Source organism: Sceloporus undulatus, chromosome 1 (genome assembly GCF_019175285.1).
Source record: "Sceloporus undulatus isolate JIND9_A2432 ecotype Alabama chromosome 1, SceUnd_v1.1, whole genome shotgun sequence".
NCBI lineage: Eukaryota > Metazoa > Chordata > Lepidosauria > Squamata > Phrynosomatidae > Sceloporus > Sceloporus undulatus.
In genome coordinates, this window is record NC_056522.1 from 257,475,687 (window position 1) to 257,499,852 (window position 24,166).

At 42.4% G+C, this 24,166-nt stretch overlaps 1 protein-coding gene across 1 annotated transcript in view; it reads right to left on the reverse strand.

Annotated features, from left to right (window-relative positions):
• The window catches only part of SLC15A3 (solute carrier family 15 member 3), a 34,596-nt gene extending 10,430 nt beyond the window's left edge, over positions 1-24,166 (reverse strand). The window contains exons 1-8 of the mRNA XM_042445829.1: positions 23,393-24,166; positions 20,629-20,927; positions 17,984-18,149; positions 13,804-13,914; positions 8,965-9,133; positions 6,070-6,228; positions 5,341-5,499; positions 4,819-4,966 (exon numbers count right to left, since the gene is read on the reverse strand). Of these exons, the coding sequence (XP_042301763.1) occupies positions 4,819-4,966; positions 5,341-5,499; positions 6,070-6,228; positions 8,965-9,133; positions 13,804-13,914; positions 17,984-18,149; positions 20,629-20,927; positions 23,393-23,956 (1,775 nt within the window). The 5' untranslated portion in view covers positions 23,957-24,166. The remainder of the gene's footprint in view (positions 1-4,818; positions 4,967-5,340; positions 5,500-6,069; positions 6,229-8,964; positions 9,134-13,803; positions 13,915-17,983; positions 18,150-20,628; positions 20,928-23,392) is intronic.

The following is a 24,166-nucleotide window of genomic DNA, read 5'->3' on the forward strand; positions in this document are numbered from 1 at the left end:
GAGGGCTCTTCTTTCAGGCAAGCCCTGATGGAGCGGGGGCTTGCAGACTTGACTTGGAGAGCTCCAGAAGTCACCAACTGGATGATTAGAGTATGGTAACATTGGAAAAAAATTACATATTGGAAATTCAACTCCCACACTCCCCCAGCTAGCAGAGCTCCTGAACATGCTATTTGAGGAGCTATTGTCCAAAAGCAGGATTTCCTAGCATTGTATTATAGGCCTCAATTCAAGATGAAGCAAGCCTTTGTTTATAGGAATATGTGCATGATGACTGCAGCTCCTCATGTTGTCTGTGTGGTCTTCTTCCCCTCCTGATCCCCATTCCTTTTCCTTGCAGGAGGGAGTCCTGAGCATTTGGCTGGTGTTCACTGATCATACCTTGGCTCCTGTAGAGCTTTATGGTTGGCAGGATGCTGTGCTCTCGGTTTCTTCTCTGAACCCTAATGTGGTCTCTGTGCGGCTGGACGAGGAGCAGGCTCGCCCAGTGATCCTTGCTGAGGGACCAGGCCAAGGTTCCCTCCTGCAGCTCAGCCTCCATTCCCCGGACTCTTGCCGCAAGGGCAAACACAGGGCTCCCCTTGCCCAGGGCACAGCATGGCTGGAGGTGAACTTTGCCCAGCACATCCTCACAACAAGCAGCCCTCGGCGACAGGACCCCCGCCTCCATGGGGAGCCTCCCTTCCAGCGAGCAGAAGGTGCTATGTCAGGTGAAGCAGTAACAGTCGCAGCTGTCACAGACAGCGGAAGGGGAACGAGGAGGCGTGGCCCAGTAGGAGTAGGACCACCAATGACCAAATTTGAGGGGCCTGGAGGAAGCTCTTATGAAGAAGCTGATCCAGTAGAAGAAGAGGAGGAGGAGGGAGAAGAGGAACAAGAAGAAGATGAGATGGTGAAGGCCCCGGCAAGGGTAACAGATCTGGAAATTGGCATGTATGTCCTCCTAGGTGTTTTCTGCCTCGCCATCTTCATCTTCCTCATCAACTGCATAGTCTTTGTCCTTCGTTACCAACGCAAGGAACCCCCTGACACTGGGCCAGGGCCAGCCTCTTCAACCCAGCCTCACAACTGGGTCTGGCTGGGTACAGACCAAGAGGAGCTTAGTCGGCAGCTGGATCTCCGCCACCAGCACTGCAAAGACCAATCCCTGGACCCTTCTGGCACCGGTGAGGGCTGTTGCTGCTGTGCAGGACCAGAGGGGAAGCTGGAGCCTGCAGCCCAAGAGAGCCCAGCTCCTTTCCCAAGGCCAGAAACAGAAACCCTATTGGTTTCTGCCAGTACTTTGGGCCCAACAGCCCAAGGAAACCTGGCTCTGACCACCACTTTGTCTCGGAAGAAAGAGGGCAGGGAGGTGGGAGGACGCCGGAAACGTGTAGAGTTTGTGACCTTTGCCACTCCTCCTGGCTCTGCTTCTAGCCCCCCAGCCTCAGCACCTGCTGTTCAGTCCATCCTGGTGGCCAGTGAAGATGACATTCGCTGGGTGTGTGAGGACATGGGGCTGCATGATCCAGATGAGCTGCGCAGCTACATGGAGAGGATTCGGGGCAGCTCTTGATCTCAGGGTCTCCTGTGCTCTCCACCCGTACCCATATGGGCAAACCAATAAGGGATTGGCATTTGCTCCCCCTTGGGTGCTCTCCCAGGCTCATCCAGCTGGGCTTTCTACCTTTGTCATTTTCCCCTTCTAGAGAGGGCTCTACATAAGAGGAAAAAATAGTCCTAGCTTACTCTGGTGGGAAGGGGAAGGGGAGAGGGACACAGGGCACCAGAGACACTCTTCCCACTCTCTATGTTAGAGAGATCTCCTTCCTTGGATGTTGTACCACTTAAGGTACAAGAGGGATCCACTGGAGAGGGTTTTACAAGTCAGAGTCTACATTTTCTCCTCCTGTTACTCTTGTTAAGTGGAGTTACAGCTCTCCTTGCTGGCGACAGAACATGTGTCCTTATTCTCCCCTCCCCTCCCCACCAAAACCTTTTTGTTGGGTGCAGGTAGAATGATGCACACTTGAAGGCAGCTTAGCTACATGCCAGCAGCAAGATGCTGTGATGTGCTTTAGAAGGGAACCCCAGCTGGGCCTTGTTCCTGGGCCTCCCTTATTGCTTTGACTCTCATTACCAGTTTGTGTCCATTGTGATGGTTTTAACAGCAAGTGTCCCTTCTTTCCTGTGGTCTGAGCCTGGGGCTTTTTCTCCTTCTCCTAAATCCCGCCCACCCCAGTTTTAAAGCTGGGCAGAGGAGCAGAGCTCCAAGCAGTCATTGGCCAGTTCTTTTATCCTTCCCACCCCCAACCTGGTGTGCCTGGTGTGTCCTTAACAGTTTTGTACAATCGCTCACATTTTATACCTGTAGTATTGGGAGGCTGCCAAGCAAGTCCTTTATTTATGGGAGATTTTTAATTCTTACATTGTTAAAAATGGAATAAATAATAATTTAAAAAAGAACCAAAGGTCTAGTATTTTGTGGCTCATTGGTGCCTTTCTTTGTGACAAGGAGGCTTGTCTAATCACTTGCAACCCTGTCTGCTGATGAGATTAAGGCCAGGCTCCTGACAGACAGCTCTACCCCTCTTTCCTGACCTCATTCAGAACTTTTCCAGCCTTGATCCTAATATAAGGTGGACAGCAATGTCACCACTACACGTCATGAGATTTTCTGGGCAACTGTTGGCATGGTCAGTAGCAGCTGGTGGATTCTGTGTCAGTGGGGCACTGAATCCAATCAGGGTTTCAGTTTGAACTTTAAAGGACCTGTTGCTCTGCAAGGCCATAGGGGAACCTCTATCTTCCCCAAAACTGATTCAGAAGATTATAAAGCCCAGACCAAATTCATTGCCCCATGGATACAAAAGCCACCAACGTCCACAGGATATGGTCCTTTCAACTCCTTCCCCCTTATCATATGAATGGTTAGAAACTAACAGGCAACATGGTACTTCCTAAATACAGCCCAAATTCATTAGGTCTTGTTTCTCAGGTGAACCTTCATGTCCCCCAGCTGCTAGCAACTTTCTACTCCCATCATTGCTTGCCACTGACCAGGCTAATGAAAGTTGATAGGAATTGGTCAATGACAACTGAGAGCCACAAGTTCTCTTGCCTTAGTCTGTTTAGTGGGAAACACAGGAGGATGGGGTGTTGCAGTTCTAGGACATTCAACAGCCATCTGGCCATAGGATGCTCACCCGGAGGGCTTTGCTTTCTCTCACATCAAGTTCCCCTACCTTTTGATTGCCACTTAGCAGGCACAGCTTCCTGCCTCACCACTCATTCATATGTCCCTGTATTTGTGAGAGAGGTAGGGTCATGCAGCCCTTCAGATGTTTTTGGACTATAGCTTCCAACTTGCTTCTGTTAGCTAGGATTCCTGAGACTTGCTGTCCGAAAACATCTGGAGGACTACACAAGTCCCACCCCTGTAAGAGTCATATAGAAAAAAAAATAATTTCATCAAGTCTAGCTTTTCTTATCCTTCCATGAATTCACACTTGTACCTGTTAGAAGGTTATAGATATTCAAGAAATGAGCAGTGCCCTACTTGGCTGGAGTTGCCTTCTAACAGCCAAGGCAGTTCCTTCCTCCTGTCTCTCACCAAATAAACCTATAAGCTGCAAGACCACTAATCATAAATCATTTAAGATTAGGTTTCATATTACCAGGAAACTAGCCAAAACATGCCTCAAATGGAATTTAGTTTTGTCAAGCATTAAATGTTTCTGTAGGGGAGCCTGACTTTGAAAATCCATGAAGAGAAAGACTACATACTTAAACCTTAAACTAAAATATAATGGTGATAGGAATTAGCCCGGCTAGTGTGTTTGTTCCAGCTCAGATCAAAACCCTACTTAGACAGATAGAAAGCCAGATAGACAGATCTTGAGAGATTTTCCAATAACTTGTTGGCATTGAGCCTGCATATGTTGCATCCCCCACACTACTTACTTTTGAGAAATTGGTGTTTGGTTTTGTAAAAATCTGCTATTCCTCCCCTCTCCCATTCCTAAAAGGAATACTAAGATGAGAAAGCTGATAGAAGTTATTATTAAAATGTCTTTTATATTTTATACACTATGGCCTAAGTCTACAAGTCCCTCCCACTGAAGCAGACCCACTTGTATAGAATTTACATAAGTGTTGACTTAGTGTTCAGCTACTGATTCAATTGATCTACTCTAGTTAGGATCAGCAGCTGGATTTAAGACAAGTAATCTCATGTGTAGTGGTTTCTTTCTCTACATCTCCATTTGCTTTCCCCATCCAGGCATTGAAAAAGAGAGAATCAATGCATTTTTGGAAATGATTTCTCAATAAACCTTTTGACAAAATCATGAAGACAGAAAATATGTCTTCTTACACTGGCAGATGGTTCTGGAAGGGGCACAATAAAAACTTTTTCATTTAATTACACTCCTTTCTGCACTGCAAAGAAACCTACTGAAGAGCAAAGGGGATTGTAAGGTCTAAAAATGCAAGAACACTTTTGCTGTTTCAGATAACAGTCCACCTAATTCAAGCACAATGGCTTTGTATCCCATGATAATTTTTGTTTGCAACCTCCCTAGGCTGTATTATTCACATGATTTCAGGAAGTAAGGCATTAATGAATATGGGGCTGCAGTTTTTTAGTGTTCTGGCTGGCTGCCACTGATGGTTTTATCCCTTCTTAATTTGCCTAATCCTTTTAAATTCCATTGGCTTTCACATGATCACTATATATGACAATGGCATGGTGTCTGGGAGTAGGCTGAGAGACCTGGTGAACTCAGGCACTTCTCCTCCTCACAGTCCTGAGAAAGACACATAAGAAGTGCATCTCACTTGCTCTCACGGCCAGTGCAATGGAGACAGGGAGGTCGCTGCTGACGCTCATAGCGGAAGGAGATCCAGATAAAGAGGATGCAGGTTACTGTCTGAATCCCAGCCAGCAGGAAGAAGTAATAATCCATCCGGCATTTGTTAATGTTCCCTAGGGAAGGAAAAGAGGAAAGCCATTAGCAAGCACAAAGCGAGCAAGCAGCAGGGAGCCTGGGTGCCACCATCTCCAGTCTTTGGCTGCTCTTGGCCACTCTTCTTCTGAAAGCTCTCTATACAACAGTTTCCCAAAAACACATTCTTTGTCATTTCAAAGGCTCTAGGGCTCTCTTTGTGTTCTCTGCTTTTACAGCTATGTGTGGTAAGTGCAGCCAAGAATACATGGTGGATCCCAGGTTCCAGTTCCATTCTCCCTCCCACCTCCAGTTCACCCTTAGTTTTTCCTCAAGGGTAAAATTGTGAACAACCAAGTCAAGGTTGTTCTGTGGGTAGAGGGCTGTGTTCTGAATTGCTTTTCACATTCCTCACCATAATCCTCTGGGCAGTGCATCCAGCCAGTGGCTGGTAGTGAGAGCAAAGTCAGGAGGCCAGATCCTAAAAGTGATCCCACTCCAGAAATGAAGAAGAACAGGCCCATGATGGCTCCTTGCATAGATTTTGGTGATTCAGAGTAAGCAAACTCCAGCCCTGGAAAAGACAGAAGAATTCAGAGAGTTTGTTGGAAAAGCAAAGTATTGGCTATGTTGAAATAGTAGTTCAAAGTTTCCTAGACAGTTTTTGTTTTCTGGTTTTTGAGGGGATCATGGATGAGACTTGTGTTCAAGAAACCATGTCCTATGAGGAGAGACTTAGGAAGCTGGGTATGTTTAACCTGGAGAAGAGAAGGTTAAGAGGTGATATGATAGCTGTGTTTAAATATTTGAAGGGTTGTCATATTGAGGAGGGAGCAAGCTTGTTTTCCCCTACTCCAGAGAATAGGACCCAGAGCAATCAATTCAAACTACTGAAAAAGAGATTCCAATTCCACTTTAGGATTCAGCACCAGCACAAAGATCATAGATACAGTTTAGCCATGGCTCCCTACTGCATCCAAACTGTGGGAATGTATCTTAATGTGAACGAATAAATTAGGCCAGGATTACATAAAGGAATTATGTAAAAAAACAAAATTAGGACCTCTCCACACTACCTACTTTTTCTCCATGTAGTTCCAGGTCTATGTTCGCAAATGCAATAGGTACCCCTCCTGTTGCTTACCTGGGATACTGGCAAAAATTTCACTGATTCCAATGAGCAGGTACTGAGGGACTTGCCACCAGATGGAGAGTGGGGCTGCAATGTAGTCATCCTTCCCAATCCGCTGCGAGATGGTCTGATTGTTGTTTACGTACTGCAGGCGTTTAGTCTCCAGCAAACCTATTGAAGAGAAAAGCAGCATTTAGAATAGGAGTGGGGAACTGTTGTCCTGCCAGGTATTATTGGAATACAACTTGCATCACCTCTGAATACTGGTAATATTGACTGGGTTGACAGGAGTTGAGAATTGGGGTGTTATGTTAGTCATGCACTTGGAAGAAATTGTCATACATGTACAAATTGTTTACAGACTGCATGACAGCTCGTCATGAATGTGAAATGGTTACCTTGCTGCACATAACAGGCAAACGGCTGAACTCTTCACCCTGCTTGTAACATTCTAGAGAGAAGGCATTCACACACTATTAGTGGGAACTCAACAGCATTTCCAAGCCACAAAAAGGGGGGATTTTTCCTTAACTATTGTGGCAGCTGTAGAATGGAGAGAGATGTCTAAAGGGTCCTGTCATGCCATACCACCCTAGCATTCCCTCTGAACAAGGAGGGCACCACACAAGGGGAACCTTTGGTCTTTGGAGGGCCTGTTAACCATGGATTGGAAGCCTGCTGACAGAACAGTATATAATCCCTCATTTATCCACAGTAATTACCATTAATAAAAACATTAATAAAGTGAGATACTGAGTGTATCATGCCTCAAATTAGAACAAGCACCATATTTCAGACCCAGAATAAGACCTTACAGAAGATACATATCAGACATTTCAGGGATCCCAGCAGAGTTACTGTCTCTTTGACAAGAGTATTCCTTATAGAGCAATAGCTCCCCATGGTGACAGTGAATATGACAGCTACACAAAGTACATCAGTACATTTGAACAACCTCTGCCTCAGTAGTCTTTTTAATGAGTTAGAGTGATGCTGAAAAAGGCAAAAATGGTTATTGCTGACATCCAGGAGCACCCCTAAGCTGCGGACGCAGTCTTTCAGGGGAAATGTGACCCCATCAAGAACTGGCGAGCTTATCTCCATTCCTAGATTGGGGTTACCTATGGTATGCCTAATAATATTGAACAGAGACAAAACTGTTCGCTTGACTGATTATCTGGAGAACGTATGTAGAGATGTCCTGTGTGCAAACATCCCCAGCACATTTTCTGCATATTTGAGCAGTATTGTGTCCATCAAGACATGCCTACAAGTCAGTTCAGAGTTTGGGAAAGGTCCTGTTTTTAGTCTACAACTCTTAGACTCTCTGGAGATTGAGACTTGTATGTTGAAAAAGTAATTTCTAAACTGTCAGATAACACCTTTTGTTTAACTGATTAGGAGATTCTTAGAAAGTTAGAAAGTTAATGGAATATTAATTCATGTCAGCCATTCATTATAATCGTCATCATCATTGTCAGCAATAACCATTTTTGCCTTTTTCAGCATCACACTAACAGCCAGACTGGTCGCCGAAAAATCCAAGTTCAACCATATTACACATATTTTAAAATCATTACATTGGCTGCCTATTAGCTTCTGGGCACAGTATAAGGTGTTGGTTATCACCTATAAAGCCCTACATGGCTTGGGTCCAGTCTACTTGAAGCAACGCCTCCTCCCATACAATCCTTCCCGTACACTCCGATCCTCCGGAAAAAACCTCTTACAATCTAGAAAGACAAGACTGGCAGTGACCTCCCAGAGGTCCTTCTCTGCCACCGCTTCAAAAATCTGGAATGACCTGCCAGAAGAGATTCGCCAATTATCCTCACTCGAGGCTTTTAAAAAGGCAACAAAAACCTTTATCTTCCGGCAGGCCTTCCCCAATTGATAATGTCCAGAACCAACTGAATCCCTCTCCTTTTATTATTTTTCTTATTTGTGGTTTGTTTTCTAATTTTGATGTATTGTTATGTACTTTTTAATTTTATAGTTGGGAGGGAGGGTTGGGTCGGGGTCTTGTGGGGCTTGTTGTTTTTATTGTTATATATTGTATTAACTTTGCTGTTACCCGCCTCGATCCACAAAGCGGAAGAGGCAAGATATTTATTATTATTATTATTATTATTACCACCCAATAAGAACCAACATTATCTAAAGCATCCAATTTTACAGAGCTCAGAGCAGATCTCAACTAGTAATTTTATTGATATGTTTTGTGTTGCATGTGTATGAGACAGTCAGAGAGAGAACGAGAAGAGATATGGCTGAATTTACTCAACATCAAAACTTATTAATATTACATTTCATTTGTGACTTTTATTTAAAAAAAACTAAGGCAACCTGTAATTAAAATATGAACAAGTTTTTTAAAAAAACAATGAAAATAATATATAAAATGAAATAACACTTTAAAAGGACAACAAATTATAGAGATAATTAATTAGTCTATGGCCAGTTTTTTAAAAAAAAAAAACCCAAAAAACAGCCAATCTTGCAACAGCAAACATAGATGTATATATACATACATACAGAAGGAAATTACAAAATAGGTCCTAGCCAACTTTCTGTGTGAGGTACTACTATTTTATGTGGCGATATCTAGCCCTTTAATGTCCTTGCTTTACATAGAAGAGCATTAACAAGTCTGCAGTCCCCTACCTGCATTGTGAAACATTACACTCCTAGGAAGACTGTTCTAAACAAGATATTTAACATACAGGCTTATTCCTGCAAGCACAGAAATAGTACATCTTGCCTTCCAAATTATCAGTCTGTAGACAAGCATGGTTTCCTATTTTGTTAGAAACATGTGAATCATAAAGTTCTAATCTTTGGGCTCAAATGCTTTAATTCTAAAAAGAAGGAATGGGGTATATATAAACTAGTGAATAGATTACATACCTGCTAAAATAACTGAGCCAAGGCCAAAGAACATGCCCACAGCCATCCTCTTTAATGCTGAAGGCAACAGCTTCCTTTTTGCAAGGAATGGGTCTATGACCCGGTCTTTTAAAGGAACCAGAATCAGCAGAACCACCACATTAGCTAGAAGGAGCCAAGCATCTGGGAGCTAGAGAGAGACCAAGAGTCAAATGCCAAAATGTCAAGATTCAAGAACAAAATATCTCCCCCCCCCGGCCATTGTGACGTGTCTGTTCTCTGGAGCAAAGCATGGGAGAGCACCTGTTTCATGGGATGCTATGCAAAGAGGCTATGGATTCCATTGAGCCATCAAGGTCCAATTTGCATAACCAAACTGTCACCCTGCAAGTTGATTTATGTAGAGTTCAGCAAGCACTCACCACGATTCTTTCACAAAATGCCCACAGTGGTTGCATCAGAAATAGCTACCACCAGTGGTGTGATGAGTGGACTGAGTTGCAAGCCAAACACCTGACAAAGGAACCGCAGGACCAATTCACCCCATGCAAAACTGTGCACAGATCCACCCATCCAACTAACAGTTTCAGGATACTTATATTTTGTATGAATTTTCACTTACTGCTTGGTTGATCCATGCCATAATGACCATCTAAGATCAAAGCACACACCTCCTGGCTATCACATGATAGATTTGTACAAGCAACACAACTACAGAAATGTTTTAAGTCCTGTTAATTATAACACAATGTTAGGATAGTTTCTAAAGTGTGTAAAAATCTTGACCCTGTATATGGCAACCCTTATACATGTGTGAATTAGCTCTCTGTAGAACTACAATGTAAACTGAAGGAAGCACAATAAAGCTGAGGTCTATTCAGTTGGAATAGAGGCCTTGTTCATAGCCATTAAGCAGAGGAGGCTGATAAAAATGGCCTAAATGTTAGCTCTGAGTAGAGTAATACTAGTAAATCAACTGGATTTATCTGTGTGTTAATTCACCATTCAGCAACTGAATCAATGAGTCTACTCTTCCTGGAATTGCTGTTGTTGTGTACCTTCATGTCCTTTCTGACTTATGGTGAATGTATCACGAGGTTTTCTTGGCAAGATTTGTTCAGATGGAGGTTTGCCTTTGTCTTCCTCTGAGGCTGAGAAAGTGTAACTTGCCCAAAGTCACCCAGTGGGTTTCCATGGCTGATTCAAATCCTGATCTAGAATCATAGCCCAGTGTTCAAACCACTATACCACACTAGCTTTCGTCTACTTGGGAACTAACTATTTTCACCAATATCAGAAATGCTAGAGACAGTGACAAATCAATACAATTTCAGTCCTCTAAGTAAGAGACCCTATTTTACAATTATGAAATAAGGGATCCACCTAAGAAAGAAGCCTCAAGTTGACATGAGGATCTCAGTTGTTTTCCCAGAGTCCCTCATTCTCTTTCATAGACACATTCTCCATTCTTTCATCTTAGCAATTCCCTCACTTTGGCCTCATTTGTGGCCTAAGGGGAAGTAGAACAATTTCTGTTCTGCATTCTGGTAACCAAGGCTTGCAATCATAGCTGAAATCATGTGCAGCTTGTCAGGAGGTATTCTGCTTTCAAAAGCAGGGATTGTGCTTAGGCTTTTGGTGAAGTGGAGGAGGAGGAAGATAAATTCTGTTCTAGACTATTAATTTAATGATCTTGTATTCTAGAAAGAACTTATTTCTATTCTATAGATGAGCATACTCTGGAGTGCGGAGGAGGGCTGCATAACAAATTTTCTGGACACTCCAGAGCTCAGGAGAACTGCAGCATGCCATTGCTGCTACCATTTTGGACAACCAGTGATGTCACTTCACTCCTGGCTTCTTTATGGGACTGTTTTGGGTGATCTTGCTGTTTTTACAATGGCCCTGAAATGTAATTCTTAAGCCTTGTAGAGCAGTTTTACTTTAAAAAAATCAGGGTGGGCAATATTTTAGGTCTGCTGGTTCCAGGCTATCTTTACTGGGGAGCAGGATGAGTAATGTTTTCTAATTGCCATTCAGCAACAGAACAATACACAGATTAACATGTAAATCACTTTGTCTCAACCAACAGTCTATATACTCTACTTTCTTCTATGCCAGCATTCTTTGAAGATGCCAACAACAGCTGCTGACAAAATGTCAGGAATAAACTCTTCTAGCACATGGCCACATAGCCCAAAAAACCCAACAAATAACTATGGATGCCAGCTGTGGAAGCCTTCAACTTCACATTGGACATCTCTATGGGGAGAAACTGTTCCAAGAGACCCAGAGACTGGAAAAACTCTGGATCAGAAGAGCACATCTGCTCCTGCTTCACTGCAGAGACAAAGATACCATGCCATACTTTCTCACAGCAAAAAGGACCTTAAAATCCCCACAGGCCAACCATATCTACAACCAAAGAGAACATGCACTGTTATGGGAAAGAATACACACCGCCCACAAAGAACTGGCTAACACAGACAAGGAAATGCTATCACTCCACCTCAGCATCAGTCAAAAGATGAACACCCAAGACTAGGACAAAATTGACAGCCTCACCTATAGAAAAATGGGAAAAGATATGGCAGACCACACCGAAAGACCCCCCCCCCCCCAAAAAAAAATCAACAAATGCCAAATGTGCCAGCTGAAACTCTCACAGGACATATCAAGAATCATCATCAATATGACACAGCAGCAACTTTCAAAAGAAGAAACATCCATCCAGGCCAAAGAAGGCAACTTTGCAATTGCCACCACCAGAATCCCAGTTGAAGACATAATTGCCCACATTGAATCTGCCCTCCACCATCTCCCTGAGGAGGAAGCGGAAGAGATAAGAGGGGAAACAGCAAGGATTCTGCCCAAGGTAAAATAACTCCCCAGCAACATAACTCCCCCCCCCAAAAAAAAAGAAAAGAAAGAAAAGAAAAGCCATCAAGGACCTCAGTTCAGACCCAGGAACCATCTTTTTCTCAGCAGACAAAGGCAATGCCACAGTAATCATAGAAACAGAATAATGCAAACAAAAACAAAAAAATCAAGGAACTCCTGGATCCTGCAATATACAAAAAACTGAAACAAGACCCAACCAACAAAATCACCAAGAAAACAAACGCCTTGATTTAAAAAAACCCCCTCAATTCAGCCAACTACATGCCAAAGTTTATGCAAATCTGAGGCTCTCCCATCAATACTGTATGGACTGCCCAAGATCCACAAGGATTCAATTCCACTCTGACCCATAGTAAGCGCCCACATATGATGTGGCCAAGTTTCTGGCCACACAATTATAAACCCATATAGGGCAAACTCCCTACTATATCAAGGACTCAGCTCACTTCATAGAAAAAAATTAACAATCTTGAACTCAAACCCAGAGACATAGTAATCAGCTTTGATGTGGTTTCCTTGTTCACCAAAGTCCCCATAATGGACACCATGGCACTCATCTGACAAATACTGAAATTCTGGACTATGCCAACAACTATCAGGTCAGCCATTAAAATCTATTAACACCTGCACAATTTCAACAGGAAAGAAGAAATCCTTAAATTAAACAAAGTTTGGTTACCAGTCCTGAAAATCACCAAAATCAAGAGCCAGCAAATGCAAGAGTCTGGGGCCCCCACATCTGCCCATCCCTCCCTCTGTCCACTGGAGACTCTGCGGGAGCAACTCAAGACCAGGGTGAGGGGGTTTCCCAGCAGACAATGGATTATTAATTAAATAGATACCCTGAGGTCTTGTCATTCAAAAACAAAACAATACACAGATTAGCATGTAAATCACTTCCTCTCAACCAACAGTATACAGTATATACCCTACTCTCTTCCATGCCAGCATTCTCTGAAGATGCCAGCCACAGCTGCTGGCAAAATGTCAGGAATAAACCCTTCTAGAAAATAGCCTCATAGCCTGAAAAACCCACAAAAACTGTTTTCTAATTAATATTAAATGGTATTTTAGGGGCCTTTGGGGAATATTTTCAATATTGTAATTTTAAAAAAAAATAACCCTAAGATATTTTTTCCCAAAAAAAGTAATGGGTAAAGTGTGGTGCAGTGGTTTGCACGTTGGACCATGATTCTGGAGACCAGGGTTAAATTCCCCAGTTGGTCATAGAAACCTATTGGTTGATCTTGGGCGAGTCATACATGCTCAGCCCTGGAAAACCTCATATTAAGTTTGCTTTAGGATTACTGTAAGTCAGAAACAACTTGAAGGCACACAACAATAAAGTGATGAGCAATGCAGCAAGTTACTTTTCCAACACTGTGGCCAATGAGGATAACAAAATACCCTCAGCAACAAGGATATACATATACACTCATCCCTCCATATTTGCTGCTTTGATTACTCATGGATTTGATTAATATGTTCTCTCTAGGAATATGTAGGTCTTCCAGTGCAACTCTGTGGTCAACTTTAAAAGCTGCACTGAAAGACCTAGAGATTCCTAGAGAGAATACTCTACTAGGTATTTATAACTCCTCCAGTGCCTCTCAGGTAAAAACATGGTGTTTTTGTTATTTGCAGTTTTTCCATATTCATGGGGGTCTTGTGCCCCTAACCCTAGTGAATATGGAGGGACAAGTGTAATTTTTAAAAAGTATCATTCCAAGCTTTAAGAGTGTCCATGTCTCATCCCAAAACAGAGACCTTTGTTATGTTGGAGATATATTACTGATAGAGCAACCTCTATCATCATGTTGTAGAATGGCATCATGAAAAGTCTTCTTTTCAGCACATGGAGGAATTCAACAGGTAAGAAATCTGTCTAGGCTGGGTGCTGCCATTCTGTCTTCTGGAGACCCAATAAAGCCACATAGTACTGTGTCTCTCATAGCTTACCGTGTAGCCACCATCTACAGCTGCTGAAAGTGCACTGTTGTTCAAATAACTGTTCTGAAAGATGCTGGGGATGAAGAGGTGCAGGCCCTGCAGGTAGTAGGTTGACTGCATCTAAAATTCAACATTAGATGGCTATTATTAAATATATTTATACTGTGAGGAAAAGGTAACTGGATCAAGACTGAGCTAGCTCAAGATCTATAATAGATCAGAGAAGGGGAAAATCCTCCAGATATTATCATACTATAAATCAGCCATCACAACAAATAGCGAGGGATGGCAAGAGCTGCCATCTATTAACACCTGGAGGGTCCTACATATCCCACCATGGTCTACATCTCATAACAAATGTTTACCATATACAGCTAGATGTTGTCATGTTAGTCCCAGTCAAAATAATACAAATAACACACAACCCCTTTAGTAGTCGGTGCATGTATTATGCACATGGAGGAATCTGTTTGTAAAGCTGAGGCTCTTTTTTTCCTCAGTGGTATCAAATCTCCTTGAAATTCTACACAGAAGATGCATCTAAATTTGGTCAGTGCTACTTAAGTCCCTGATCGTATCAAATGCTAAAAAGAAGCAATTAATGAGTTCTCCCCCTGATGGTTAGTTACACATATCTGACTGTATTTGCATACTTAGGCCCCACGGTCTTTTGTTACAACCCCAAAGCAGCATGCATACCACAAAGCCCTTTCTCTCTGTGTTATAAAACAGTCACAGAACATGAAGACATGTCACTTGAGGACAAAAGAAAGAGTTAGTAAAACAAAAAAAAAGTGGGGTCAGACTTTGAAATATAAGGGGTCACAACTGCAGACAGAGAGAGGACTTAAGGTAAATTTGCAATCTATTCTTCATTTGCTAGGGCAAACAAAGAATATTTCATCACTCTGGAACATTAACGAAGTATGGAAACCAGAGGGCAGGTTCCAGTGCAAGGCCCATGAAACAGCCATCTTCCAGAAACTAAGGAAGTCTGGATCTGATCAATATTGGGAGACAGCTGGAAATCCCATGTGTCTGACTTTGATTTCCATTATGGAAGAAGGGTGGGATATAAATGTACCAAATGAACTTTGAACTTTCTCATAAAGGTTCATCTTTATAGATCTTTCTTGGTGGTAGCCTAAGATGTGCTCCTATCATAGGTTTTCAACATGCATTAGTGCCCTCCACAAATCACATGGAACAGTGAAGCTCATGATCTGAACACTGTGAGCATCAGCAAACAATTATCTCGTACTAGATAACCGATGATGTCATGTAGCTACATTATAATTCCAAAAAGCCAAGTACAGCAAGGGCAACACTTTCTTACTTTCACCCACAAAGTTTACCATGTCTGCAGGCCTTCCCAGAACAATCAGCAGTGTCAGGTATTGACAGCAATTACCTAGTAAGGCACTGAGGATACAGTTAAACTGAGGAGATTATTGCACTGAATTTAAAGCAATTTATCCCCGATAACAGGATAAAGTTGTGTTTAATTTTCAAAGTGGGTGTTATCACACACAGCCACTCCTGGTTGAGTGCATCCATGCAGCCTGGATCCCAGCCACACTTCTCCAGCAACCTTTAAAAAATGGGTGCTTGCTGTTTTGGAAAATCTGCTGGGTAAGTACTCGTCCAGTTGTGGCTGCATACGATAAAACCCACTTTTAAAATTAAACACAACTTTATCCCATCGCAGATAAGTTGCTTTAAATTCACTGTGATAATCTGAGTGTGTAGGGAGAGGAAACAAAGGAGATCTTTGCCTTCTTGATGGTTCGCCATATGTGGAAAAAGATGATGTCCTTGACACATGCACCTTCTTTATGTGACAGAATCCTGACTGTATGGAGAAGTTCCAAAGGTAGCAGAGGCTCTCTTTTCCAGACTCCACATATTAACATTAAGCCTACATTTAATTGTAGTGAATTTACCCACATATTCAGATTAAATCTATTTTTAATTCTACTGAGTTTGCACATATTCTACAGGAGGCATACAAAATATGTTCCTCATCTTATTCTGGCATAACCTTAATTGTAATCATTTATTGGTTATTTAGTTTAAAGCTAGGTTATATATCACTTAGAAATTCCATAATACAGTGACAAAAGAAGGAAGAGCTTCTCCTAACAGCCAAATCCGTGCCATAGCACCTCAAAGTAAATCAATGAAGTGTTGTAAAGAAGCACCATAAACTTTTATCAGAACAGTCATTCTAGTCATTTTTAACACTTTTAGAATAATCTATATTTGATTGTCATCTCCATGTGTATTCCTTTTCCTTCACAAATATCTCTTTAGGGTAATTGGTTCTAAATTTTCTTGGCAAGCCATGCTCACTGAACAGACAGAGATTTACAATTAGACTTTCTTTAAAAATGGAATAGAAACACCTTAAGTTTCATATATTTGGGTTTTACTGCACATTTCGTTTCTGTTTATTGCAACCACTTGTCAACTTTACAGCTCTGTTATAACAGCAAATAGGAAGCAAGGGGAAAATGAAACTGGCAGGCTTGATTTTATATATCCTCTCTACCCAATAATCAGAGCTTGGAAAGCTTGTAGCCTGGTCCTAAGCTTGCTTGCAGCAGCAGGGTTTAATTCCAAGTGACAGTGCATGGTATTGCTGTCCCAGGAGAAATTGGAATGGACAAAAAGGATCAAGTTATTTTTTATGTTCTATGTTAATTAACTAGATGGATAGAATTCCAGACCTTTAAAGGTTAGGCAGAAGGAATTTGGCTGATTGAGAAGTTTGTCTTTGAGAAAACTAGCCCCAGCTGAAATTCTTCCCCCACACTATAGAGATTATTAGACGTGTGTGTGTGGGAGGGGGTAATGACAGGAGAAGGATGGGAGCAAAGTGCAAAGCTCCTGTCCTTATTGTATGGTCGTGCAAAAATTATCGGACACATGGTGCTTATCCCGTGCTCATCCCATCAATGAAGAGGAATTGTCCTGTCACTTCAGTATTAATGGGTTATCCTGTTATTAGGAAATGGAGGTAAATGACGGGGCAATTCATCTTCATTGATGGGATAATCACAGGATAATTGCAACACTGCCTGATAATCTTTGCACAACTGCGCAATTAGGACAGGAGCACTTCACTTCATTCCCACCCTTCTTCTGTCATTACCCCCCATCTGATAATCTTCCATGTGTGTATGCACATTCGAGTCTCCTACTGACTAAGGAATTTTTTAGGCAAAGAATGGGAATGTAGCTTGCCATTGCCTTCCTTTGAAATATAGCCCACAGCCCCTGGTATTCCTTGGTGGTCCCCAGTCCAAGACCTAACTAGGTCTGATCCTGCTTATCATCAGATGGGATTTGGTGTTTTCAGGATATTTAGACCTTTTCTTCATAGCTCTGGAAAATACAATCACCCTCTTCTGTTTTTTGTTTATCACCCCAGTTCTAAGAAGGAGCTACAGAACACCTTACCAAGGAACAAACCTCTGTTGCTTTACAGTATACACCAGAGAGCTCCAACCAGTCCTGGTTTTATGAGAATTCAACCCTACAAAGAGTGGAGGGCTGCTATCAGTGTGGCTAGTAGTTTCCATGTTAATGCAAAGCAAAATCCACTTTGGGTTTTAACCTAAACTTGAAATAAGTTTATCAAAGCAGTGAATTTATTTGGGGGATACATTGATTCACCTTGGAAAGCTCCAGTCTGGACTGAAACTCATAGCCGGTGCATGGTCCCATGGACATGGAAACCACTAACTATTACAGGCAGATGTGAAAAACAGTACAGTTTATTTCAATGCAGCTCATATTCTGAGGGTGTAGCCACACTACAGAATTAAAGCAGTTTGATATCATTTTAAATGCCAAGAAAAAGAGTGATGTTTAGTTCAGTACCGCTCACATCCTGGCCACACTGCAGAATTACAGCAGTTTGACACCACTTTAATTGCCATGACTATCCTACAGAATCCTGGGTTTTTGTTTTTGAAAAGCAAGAGATAAAACCATAAAAACAATAAATAAAATATGAAATTACAAATTAAATTTGCTTATAAAGAATAAGAAAAATTATAAATGAAAGGAGTACAGTCTCTGACATCAGTTGTTCATTTTGGTTTTGGTTGGTTTTTGTTTTTTGTTTTTGGTCTCTTTGACAGAGACTCAAACTACAACCATACTCCCCCTGTAAGCTCTCTACCTGGAAGTAGACCATCCAGTATGGGATGAGAGTAAGCAGCACAGGAAAGATTTTTGCCGTGACTTGGAAATTGGAGACATCTTCTTGGGATGGGCCAGCACGCTGGTGTCTTGTTGTATCTGAAAGTGGGCCAGTGCCATCAGCTTCTGACTGGAGAATGCCTGTTCTGTAAATAAAATGTGGAACAGAAATGTGTGAGGGGGTTGAAAACATGACCAGGGCCATATTTTGGGTTTCAAAAGTAGCTAACCTAGGCTTCTTTGTTCTTAGTCAGGAGCTTATCCCATGAACAAATAAGCCAGTTTACCTCTTCTAGCTTGAATTCGGGATCTGGGATGCCCCTGGATGTTATCATACCTAAATCGCTGCCTATCTAGCCAGGATGCTGCCGCCTGGATACATCCTGGGTTGAAGACTCACTCAGGCAGCACTTTTTAGAAGCTGGGGAGCTTCTGACTTTAAAAAATTGGCCAGTTGAGTGAGGCTTCGATGCAGGATGCATCCTGGCAGTGGCATCCCGGCTAGATAGGTGGTGATTGAGGTATGATAACATCCCAGATCCTGAATTCAAGCTGGAAGAGGTAAGCTTTTTTATTTGTTCATGGGATAAGCTCCTCAGTTTCACCACCTGATGACTGGTTTGAAGGAATCAAAGTACTTGCTTCAGATCCCAAAGGAATATTGTATTCCCTAGAAATCAACATCCTATACAAGGGAGGGAAGAATCCCACTTCTTTCCTACTAAAGCTTTTGGGCATTAAGAGTCCATGAACAAGTGCTTTTAAATCAAAAGCTTAGGGACTATAGTAAACAGCCATCGTAGTGTCTATGCTGGGTGGGGGAGATTCTGGGAGCTGTAGCACAAATAAATAACTTCTATAGGCTCTTTTCTGGTACATGCTGCAAGGGGAGATCCACGGGAAGGGCTATAGCTCAGTGGGAAACATATTTTGCCTGATGAAGACCCCAGATTTAATCCTCAGCATCTTCTGATAAGATCTCTGGCCAGTAACCATGGGAAGTCCTTCTAAAGGGCTAGATGGACTATTGGTTTATAAGCTTCCCACAAACTAAGGGAGTGAGAAGTGTGCTTTCTCTTTCTAAAGATGCCTTGGCCGAGTCCCTGTGTCCATATGTGGAGGTACACTTTAATTTTGTGATGCAGCCCTGAGGTAGAACAGCAGTGCTGTGCAACTGAACCACAACACCAAATGTGCAACCAAACACATAACCAAAAGTGCAGGCCCATCAATATGCATATCACATCCACGAGCATTGTGGACCACGCACCACAACATTCAATGGCACCACATGTGAAACTCTGCTTCCACAACCATGAATAGAATGTGGATCTTCTGCGATGGCCCAAATATTCAAACACATTCGTAGGAGAACATATGCATGTATAAAACATTAATAAGGTGCTAGAATGGACTAACACTTCAAACTGCAGCTAGGAATACCTTTAAAAAAAGCTCCCATATGTTAAAACAAAATAAAAGCAACAGCATTATCTGTAAACAAAAAAGAAACAAGAACCTTCATGGAGCTGTTTGGCTAGAACATTTCAATATAAGATAATTTTTTCAACTTATGCTCTAAAAATAAAGTCCACTATCAACTCAGAATTTTATTATTTATTTACTTATTTATTAGATGTATGTTGCCTTTCTCCCAGAGTGGAGTCCACCTCATTCTGTCTGCATTCTGCCACCTCATTCCACTGCATGTGTACATTAAACCCATATTAATGCCTTTTAAGTGAGAGGTAACCCCCTGTAAGAAGGGAATACCTAAAGCAGTGATGGACAAGAGTGGCCTTCCACGTGTCTTAAGAACTGTAACCTTCATAAGCCTTCACTACTAGCTATGCTGGCTAGGGCTGCTGTGAGTTGGAGTCCAATAAAATCTAACAGGCCACTTTCATCCATTCCTGACCATTCTGCCTGTCCCAAACACGTTATTGGAATCTCCAGCACACAGGATATTCGAGCGCTGTGTAGCCCAGCCTCAAGTATATTTACTCAGAGGAAAGTCCTATATAGGCCAATAGATTTGCTTCCAGATATGTGTAAATTTAACTGCAGCCTGAAGGTTCTAATTTTCTTTTGAATCTTCTGCAGCTCCCATTGTGCAATCCCCTTCATAGGAGATGTGATGCTTTGTCGAGATAACTTATTTCCTCAGCAATTTATGGTGGCATAAACAAGGAGAGCTTGGAAATGCTATAGTTACCAGAAATCTGTAGCCAGCTTGGCCACACATTCTGCCTTACCCATACTTTCTAACATTTCACAGATGCAAGCACCATCAGAATGTATTCTAGATGGCAAAAGTTATTAATGAAAAAGAACAAACCAGTTAGGAGAGACTGCAGCAGTCTGTTTTTGCCTAAGTCTGCAGGGAAGGGTAAGACTCTGATGACCTGTCTTCTCTCTGCTGCACCCTGTTCCCTGTTTCATTGACTGCAAACTGCTTTTGCACTTTGAACTGTTTCATCAATTAAAGTAAGCTGAGGTCAAAGAGTGAAAGTGGGAGGAGGAGAGAGAAACTTGGGCACTTTAAAAGCAGCTGGAAAAGAGAGACAATTCAGGAGTAATCAGGACTGTCCCTGCCAAATCAGGAAAGTTGGACTGTATGCATACCTTTTCTTCACGGCCATCTTCTGAAGTGCTTGACCACAGCAGCTGTTCTGGAGGGCCCACTGGAACATGGTTGAGACTTGGCTACCAGCAGCCGGCTTGGTGACAAAGATGGGGGCAGCTATGAGAAAAACTAAGAGGGCCAAGGCCAGACAGATAGCAGGAATGGCATAGCCAGTAAGGAAGTCCACATTTTGCTGGATAAAAGCAACTACAAGCAAGGAGATCACAGCCCCAATGTTAATGCTCCAGTAAAACCAGTTGAAGAAACGTCGCGTAGCATCCCGACCACGGTCTGTCACCTGCAATAAAAAAGATGTATATATACAAAGGAGAGTATTTTCTTTAACAAGTTTGTGGTGTGGCTAACACTCCTGTAAAAATTGTCTCTTGGCCACAGCATGGAAGAGTTACTTGTTGGACTAGTTACTTGCTGTAACCCACCCAGATTCCTTGTGATTGGGCGGGCTATAAATAAATTGTTGTTGTTGTTGTTGTTGTTGTTGTTGTTATTATTATTATTATTATTATTATTATTCAGAATCCCTAGCAATTATGGCCAGTGGCCAAGCTTCTTGCGAGATTTTAGGATTATAATCCAAAAAGCAACTTTTTCAAACTGTGCACTGCATGGCCAAGTAAGGACTTCTCAGATAAAAGGCATTTGATTCCTATTTTTTACTTGCATTCTTCTTTGACTTTCAGGCCCTCCACATATAGGTGGACTTACAGAGGGGTAGTAAATTTTTTGGATTCATTCACAAGGTTAATGTGTAGGCAGCAAAATCATGGGAGAACACACACACACACACACACAAATGGAATGAGCTTCCACCACTGAAGCACTGTTGCGAAGCTCAGCATATCCTTCTGACCCACTCCATTCCAAAAGGAATGGAATTAGTTGTCCACTGCAGTGTATGACAGTTTCTTGGCTTATGAACAACAACAGGAAAACAAGGAAGGATGGAAAGTATGGAGAGAAAAAGTTCAGTAAAGATGCATATAACCTAGACCATCCATAGGCGTGCTGTGTTGGTCATGGTGACAGCCAAGCATCTTTATAGCAACTGCTAATACTTTATTTGAGGATCCTAGCTACAGAGGGAGTAGGAGGCAGTGAAGACATAGAAGTTTATCGCATGGGCCCTAAAACGGGCCCATTGTGCTACAAAATGTGTGCGTGCACGGGCACGCACGGAACAGGATGGGGCTAAGAACTGTATTTTACTGCATGGGGGAATGTTGCTGCTGCCGCTGGGCATTCCAATTGCATCCTCCTTCTATTCCAGAAATCGTGCCCTCTGGAATGGAGGAAGGATGCGATTGGAACGCCCGGCGGCAGCAGCAGCATTCCCTTGTGCAGTAAAATACAGTTCTTAACCCCATCCTGTTCCGTGCGCGCCTGTGCGTGCATATGTTTTGTATGCAACAAGCCCATTTTGGGGCCTGTGCGATAAACTTTACAATCTAAAAAAAGATGAAATGTAGGCTGCATCTACACTGCAGAATTAATGCAGTTTGAAACTGCTTTAACTACCATGTCTCAATGTTATGGAATTCTGGGATTTGAAGTTTTGTGAGATATTTAGCCTTCTGTTAGAGAGCTCCAGTGCCACAACAAACTAAAAATCCTAAAATTCCAAAGGATGGAGCCATATCAGTTAAAGCAGTGTGAAACTGCTGCAGTATAGCAGAAGCCAAAACCCTCTGAGCAAGGAGGAGGGAGAGTTCCTCCTGTCAAAAGACACTGTGCAGTTACACCATTGTTTCCTCAACAGATCTCCTGTGGTGAGAAAAAATGATTGAAGAAGCAGTGAAAAAACACAGAAGTGTTACAAGCCAAAGGGAAAAAAAAAAAAGATATAAAATCCTGTGAATGAGACAGGCCAATTGCATGATGAAAGCCTTGTCTGGAAGCACTCCGGAATGCCACTGGACTTCTCTTGTACTGGGCAAAAAAAACCCTAAGTCACCCTACTGTTCTGCCACAGGCATTGTCTTTTTTTTTTTTTTTTGTCTCTAAGGAGCTTGCTGAAGGAACCACCCCCTCTTCACCTTCTCTTTTCCAAGCTTGTACAGTTTCAAACGGAGGTTTAAAAGCGACATAAGACAAATAATTAAAATTGCAAGAGTTTTCAAACAAAAGCACAGAGGAATACTGTACTTCATTTTCTGAGGTTTCAGCACAAGTCTTTCTCTATAAGGATTCAAAAATATAAAGATTCAAAGAACACAGCAAGAAATAGAAATTACGAACTGTGTGTTTTTATCTGAAGTCCCAATGCTGCCAAACCTTTTACAATTTTTTTCTTTGCTTTTCCAGAATTTGCAGCATGTTGGAAGGATTAGTACAGACTTCTCAGACTTTTAGCCCAGACTTCAGAAACCATTTAGGCTTTTGTGTGTCCGTGTCTTCTTTTCCCCCCCATAAAAATAAATACATTTATAGTTTTACTGGTGGGAAAAGTGTGAAATTTACATTTAACACAAACAAACCAAAAGGGCGAGGGCACATTGAATGACGATTTAAAAGCAGTGCATAAAAAGCATTAACAAGGTTTTTTTTAAATTAAATGTCTACTCAATTGGTCATCATCTATTTAACAGAAGAAAACCAAAATGTTTGGCTCAGGTAAATCTCCAGATGATTCAAATCATAGTGCAACATCCGGTGACAAATAAAAGAACGACATGTGAAGTCGAAAAGTCATCTCAGATTTTGCCACATATCAAACTTTATTAGATCTAAGCAACAATCTCTTACCTGATCTGCACCAAAGGGTGTGAGGTTAGCTTTGACTGAACTGATGCCCAGGGCAAGGAGCAGTAGACCTGTGTACATGATGGGGGCACAGTATTGACTTGGCAGTTGCTGCTTGCACTCTTTACTCCCCTTTTGGCATGAGGGCTGCACTGGGAAGGCTGGCATCTCTCCGCACAGCCATAGCCGTCCATCCTGGGAGGCCACAGCAGGCAGCAGGCAAGCGGTCAGCAGGTAGAGCAAGAAGCTCAAGGCGATAGTCCAATAGCGGCCTAAGTAAGCATCGGCAAGCCATCCTCCAATGGGTGAAAGCAGGTAGGAAGCCCCCAGGAAGAGGAGGGCTGCCCGCGAAGCCTGGGATCCACCCCAGTTGAAGATGCTGCTGTTCAGGTAGAGGACCAGGTTGGAGACGATGCCAAAGAAGGCTGCTCGTTCCAGAATCTCCACCAGCAACACAGCTGCACAGGCAGCCTTTCTGCCCTCAAAGGGGGACACAGTGGGCCGGTCTAGGGTCTCCTCCTGTCCTAAGAGGGGCTTGCGCTCCCCTCTGGCACCTGGTGAGGCCATGCAGGCCAGAATCTTTGATTTCCCACCCCACAAAAAGTAGAACCTGGTTCCTTGCCTGTTCTCAGCTGCTCCCTTTTTGGTCACTCGGTATCTTTCTGGTTTCTTCTGGCTCTTTCTTCTATATCTTGCTTGCCTGTGCTCTTCAAAACATTTGTTGTTCTCTTGTTCTCTCTGAAGCCTATCAACAGGGCTTGCACTTCCCCATTTCTC